General features: G+C 36.4%; 1 protein-coding gene across 1 annotated transcript; it reads left to right on the forward strand.

The window, feature by feature from the left end:
- The first annotated feature begins 343 nt into the window (after positions 1-343).
- On the forward strand, positions 344-5,711 carry LOC113235672. Its single transcript, XM_026471509.1, has 8 exons — positions 344-573; positions 723-800; positions 1,913-2,124; positions 2,655-2,738; positions 3,185-3,512; positions 3,626-3,661; positions 4,207-4,380; positions 4,725-5,711. Exons 1-5 carry the CDS (start codon positions 349-351, stop codon positions 3,405-3,407), a joined length of 822 nt encoding a protein of 273 aa, XP_026327294.1. The 5' UTR covers positions 344-348; the 3' UTR covers positions 3,408-3,512; positions 3,626-3,661; positions 4,207-4,380; positions 4,725-5,711.

Genomic DNA, 5,711 nt, shown 5'->3' on the forward strand with positions numbered 1-5,711 from the left:
TATTTCAAAAAAAATACTGCAACAACCAAACGCTGTGCTTTCCTAACCTATAAAACCCGTTTCCTATCATATATTTTCGAATATTTCAATAATTTTTATTATCAAAACTACGAGTTTCCTAAAGCTAATATTTTAGGATTACACTGCTAACTATGTAATCTATTCACCATATTAATTTCAACTCTCAACTCGTGCGATGGTAATGTACAGTTGAGCCCCAATAAAAGTAAGACCATTGCTTGGCACACAGTAACAAAAAGGTTTGTAAAATACCACGTTTCACGCCTTTTGTTTAATGTTTCTTGTATTCTTCTAACCGTAATTGAGACAAAATGTTTTTCAGATTTAATGAATTTAAATAGCCGGGAGAGAGATTTAGCTGAAATAAAACAACAATGGCGTACAATGAAATTAGATGCTAAAAAAAATATGTCCCAGGTAAAGACATCTATCAAATGTACTGGTGGAGGACCAAAGCCTCCTAGCCCAGATCCGGAAACAATAGACATCTTAAGTATGATTCCACAGGAATTTGAAACAGATTCAAATATCTTCGACAGTGACAGCATAGCGGTGAGGGTCTTATAATTTTTTTATTATTGTGCATTGCATGAATTTTATTTAATGTAGACAGTATAATTGTGAGACAGTTACAAAATTATATCTTTATGAGTCTATGATATAAGTATAACTTTAATACACATTTTTCTATTTTATTTTAGAATCAAGAGGTGGAATGTGTCATGTCAACACAAGAGTATGTTCTCACTCCATTAGATAAGAAAGAGAATGTGGAAGAGGTTTGATAATTTAAATTTATTAATAAATGTCTGTATTATGCAGACCTCTATACATTCATACAATATTTAAAAATTGCTTATTTATTTATTTATATGTCTGGTTTTTTGTATCAGAATATCACACCACAACCTGTGAAGAAGATTAATTTATTTAAACCTTGTGGAACAAAACGGAAACTACCATTTAATGAAATGAAGCATAATGAACAGACTGCAAAATGTGAGGTAAAATAAAATTGCAACATTTAATTTAGGTAAAAGAATTAATGGCATGGTGATTTGTATTTAATAACAAACTATTTATTTCAGGAACGGGACTTCACAAGAGAGCGCCATATGGTTCTTGTCAATTGCATAAGGGAGGAACATGAGCTAAAAATGAAAAATATGTTAGAAGCTCAGAGTTTTATTAAAGAAGAGCATGACCTTCAAGTTGAAAAATTAAAATTGGAAATTTTGTTGTTAAAATCTAAATTAAAATAATACAATGCTACAGCTAAAAGTGTGTTTCAATGAACAATCTTCTTGTTTCTTGGCCAGATCGGCTATCATTATCTCTCCTTGGCATTTGTTGATTATCATCATTTTCAGACAAGTGAGGTTCAAGAAAATCAATGTCTTCTTTCATATCGATGGCAATATTGTGGAGTATAGCAAGTGCTACAATGTACAATTTTACATTTTTTAGTGTTACACTAAATCCATGCAATAGACAACGAAACCTCTGTTTCCATACTCCAAAACACCTTTCAATTGGGTTTCTTGTCAATATGTGTGCTCTGTTGTAAGACTCTTCCTTCACACCACGGGGATTCTGGATTGGTGTAAACAAATAATTTGTTAAACCATAGCCTGAATCTCCTAGTAAACGGGCACTAAATTCCCCATTTTCAAATTGTTGCCGAATTCGACTTTCCCTGAAAATCCTTGCATCATGTGTACTGCCCCTCCAGTGTGCCACTATGTCTCTTATCTTCAATTGAGAATCACAAACTACCTGGACATTTAAGGATAAAGTTAAGTTAAGTTTTTTAAAATTTTCGTCAGTTGCGAATCGCGCGCGATTTGGAATACAGTTAGAGCTTTCTAAAAATTTTAAACTTGTGTTTCAGAGTTCGAGGATGCAGATCGAGAGCTTCAAAGGTGATGCGCAGTGGTACGCACGAGATGGCCACTTTTATGTTGCCTCTCGAGCGCGGGGAGCATCCATCTACATGCGCTGCCACAGCAACCGATGTCCAGCACGCTGGACGATGAAGGATGGGCAGCCAGGCCCCATCACTGGCGTACACGACCATGACCCTACCCCTTGGGTTGAGAGCCGGTAAGTGAATTTATTTGTCGTTTTTATGTTCAGCGAGTCTTACAGAAATCGCTTAATGTAGGTCTTATATGAAGAATTAAGTAGGTAATTCATTTTTCTGAATATTGTATCAACCTTTCTTGCTTTCTTCCTTTCTTCCTTTTTTGCTTCCTTGGAGCTACTTGTATAATAAAATAAATAAAGTTCTTGCCTTGTGCCCAGTAACTACTTTACTTTACCTTTGGAGACTTTTGCAAAGAACACTTACTTAGATACTATTCTTTGACTCATTCTTATTTTACTCACACAATTTGAAATAATATGAATGTGATTAACTATTATTGTTGTATGTATAATAGAGAAGTACATGTGTTACCTCTTGTACTTTTAGAAAACTATGTAAATAGTATTAGTAGTAGTAGTAAGAAGCAGTCAGTATAGAATATAGAAGTAAGATTTTAGAAAACAATATAAGTAAGTAAGATTGTTGTAGAACACCATTGTCACTTTTTTGATACTGTTTAATAAAATAATACATTTTATTTCTACAGGAACAATATGTTCCAGGCTCTCAAAAGGAGAGCTGCTTCCGAGAGCACTCCCTTGAATACTTTATACCGAGAGGAAGTAACAAGGTATGAAAGCTTCTATTTAAAAAAATCATAAATGTATTTGTACCTACATCAGTTTATTCATATGTTTCGTGATGTATATAAAGTTCAAAAACCCAGGACGCTCTTTGTTAACTAATTGTTTTAGTAGCAGTAGAGCTCCTTGTGAAAGAATTCGTCCAGGGTAGTACTGCCACCTTACCTATTTCTGCCGCCAAGCAGTAATGTCAGCATTACTGTGTTCAGGTTTTGAAGGGTAAGGGTGCTAGTGAAATTACAGGCACATGAGACTTGTCAACTTATGTCTCACAAATAAGGCGCACGACTTCTCCATCCTGTCACTTGATTATAAAAAAAAAGATTGGATTCCATCAGTCAGCCTTTCGTTGATGCATTGATTTATACCTACCTTCCGTCTTGGTAGGGTCAATGCTTCCGCCGCATAATCTAATTTGACTTTGTATGTACAGACATCCAGATGGCGCACCGCACCTCTTGTACGAGACCATGGTGTCTTCGATGCGGCTCTGGCGGAGGAGTCTGCAGCCAGGCGGCGGGGTTGCCCGCCTACCAAATTCTCACAATTCACGTGGTTATAGAAGGCCACTTCTACCACCCCGTGATGGTTCTCATGGAGAACAGGAGGAGGCCGCTTTACGAAGCGGTCTTGCAAAGAATTTGGCAGGAGGCTGACAACCCACGTCCGGCCGTTATTGTGACAGATTACGAGCACTTCAGGCTGCTCTCGAATTTGTCACTCACACTCGAGTACAAGGTTGCCTCTTTCATTTTGTGCAGGTTAGTATTTAATTACTTTTTTTTTATGTCAATTGCACGCTTTAACGAATAATTGAAATAATGTAATAGAATTGGTTTTCTTTTTTATTACATAATTTTTGTGTTTGTTATAGGCGTTGCTGAGACGAGCGCGGCAGATGGGCATCCAGGTGAGTAGGGTTGTCAAACTTAAATCATGCCTCTTGTATACTGTGACACAATTACAGTATAATAACATTTATTTACAAGTCTTGTGCTTATTTTCAAAAATATTCGTTAACTTTAATGCAAAGTAATATGCAGCCTCGCATTTGGTTTAATAAAGGATAGTAATTACAGTTAGACATATTAAATTTAAAGAATGATTCTGCATTCATTGATAGTCTGCATAGAGTGATAAATCTTTTATAATTACGGTTTTAGGACTCGTAGCAATGTTTAGGTTTTTCTTGGGATAGAATCCAAATAAGGTTATTCGGCAGATCACCACACAAAGCTGACAAAATTCGGATTACTAGCAAGTCGAACTGCTGATGGGGCAGTGGCGGTCATCTGTCAGGAACCGATAACCATTGGGTGTATGCGAGTTCTGAAGTGGAATAATGGTGTTGCGCATTAGAAAGGATATCTAGCAAAAGAGGCGTAATTTGCCCGATTGGGATATTATTTTGTTTGGGAGCACTAGTGTAGGAGACATTTAACTGTACGCTGGCAGGTACGACGCAACTCTGCTGGCTGGCGCCTGGTGCAGCTGTACGGCGCGCTGGCGCTGCTGCCAGCGGCGCGCGTGCCGCTCGCGCTGAGCGAGGTGGCGCCGATCGCGCGCGACCAGGGCCTGTCCTACAACGAGGCCTTCCATGCCTACTTTGCAAACTACTGGATGACGCGGGTAACTTTTACTTATTCACGTGCAAACATATGTCCTGCTCGGCTTCTGGGTGTTTTGTACATATAAGCGAATAGTGTACTAGGGATGCCGCATCCGCAACAACGGATTATCTGCATATTTTTTAAATAATCCTACATCCGAATCAATCGTGTGCGTTTATTTATTCAAGATAGCCCAGGCCTGGACGAACTCTTCACAAGGTGTTAAGCTGCAATAACTACCATTTTCTCTGCCACAGCATAAACACATAACTCATTCACATGCAAAATTCCCAAGCGCAACAAGTTCAAACTTTTGTAGACACCTGATATAAAATGATTTATAATATCATTCATCTTTTACAGCTGAGCAACAACCACCAACAGGCGCTGCAGCTGGTATTTCCCATATAGTACCGGGCCACGTCGTATATCACTGATATTTTATTGCACGCACCTTTGCCAGACATGTTCTCGTCAACACAGCCTGCTATACCTAAATACATACTAAATTGTTCCCTTTATGTTTAATTTAAGAAACTATTGATCTACAATAATGATGTTGCTTACAGCACAGTACAGATAAATAACTTGTTATGTTGTGTGATCATTACCTTATTACCTAGAACATACTATATCCTATACCATACTTTTTAATAAACCAAGTGTAAAAACAGATGAATCACAATCATTGTGAGATCAAAGCTAATAATCACTATCTACTGTCATATTTTTTCAAATGTTTATATATTTTTTCAAATGTTTAATTTTTTTAAAGTTTAATAGAGCCACACACTCATTGACTTACTAAGAAAAAATCAATGCACTCACTTGTTTTACTTGTAGGTATGATTAAGTTGTGATGAAATTTTGATATTACCATAATATTAATTATTAACACACTGATTAATATTGCATATCTCTAGTAATTACATAACAATTATGTCTGTAATGTAATTAAAATCATTTCAGCTACGTCTAATGCAGCGCTTGGTTTACAGGGAATAAAAACAAAACAGGTATAGATTTGACATACAGAGAATAAACTTGGAAGTCTAGAGGGTACACTTTGAATTCCTACATACTATTTAAACTCTAAATTATAACTGCAAAATAATAAACCTTATACATAATTTGATATCTGCTATACTACACACTTAAGTACATCTCCAGGATGAAGCCTTCATTTTTATTAATGCCTATCATAGTATAATGTAGTGTAATCCCTGGCCAAGTTAGCCATTAATTCATTATTTTCTTGGATTTGTGAAGAAATATTTTAAATGAAACAAATTCAACAGAGGTATTGCTTTACTACCTAAGGTCTCGTGTGAAATGTAAATAAAAGGTCTC

Source organism: Hyposmocoma kahamanoa, unplaced genomic scaffold (genome assembly GCF_003589595.1).
Source record: "Hyposmocoma kahamanoa isolate Upper Pololo Valley unplaced genomic scaffold, ASM358959v1 88, whole genome shotgun sequence".
NCBI lineage: Eukaryota > Metazoa > Arthropoda > Insecta > Lepidoptera > Cosmopterigidae > Hyposmocoma > Hyposmocoma kahamanoa.

What these genes read in the sequence shown, in the direction of transcription:
- LOC113235672 (XM_026471509.1), top strand. Translation starts at nt 349, where the DNA reads ATGAATTTAAATAGCCGGGAGAGAGATTTAGCTGAAATAAAACAACAA. An exon ending in AGAAAGAGAATGTGGAAGAG is followed by an intron (nt 801 to 1,912) that starts GTTTGATAATTT and finishes CTTGTGTTTCAG; the next exon opens with AGTTCGAGGATGCAGATCGA. An exon ending in ACCCCTTGGGTTGAGAGCCG is followed by an intron (nt 2,125 to 2,654) that starts GTAAGTGAATTT and finishes TTATTTCTACAG; the next exon opens with GAACAATATGTTCCAGGCTC.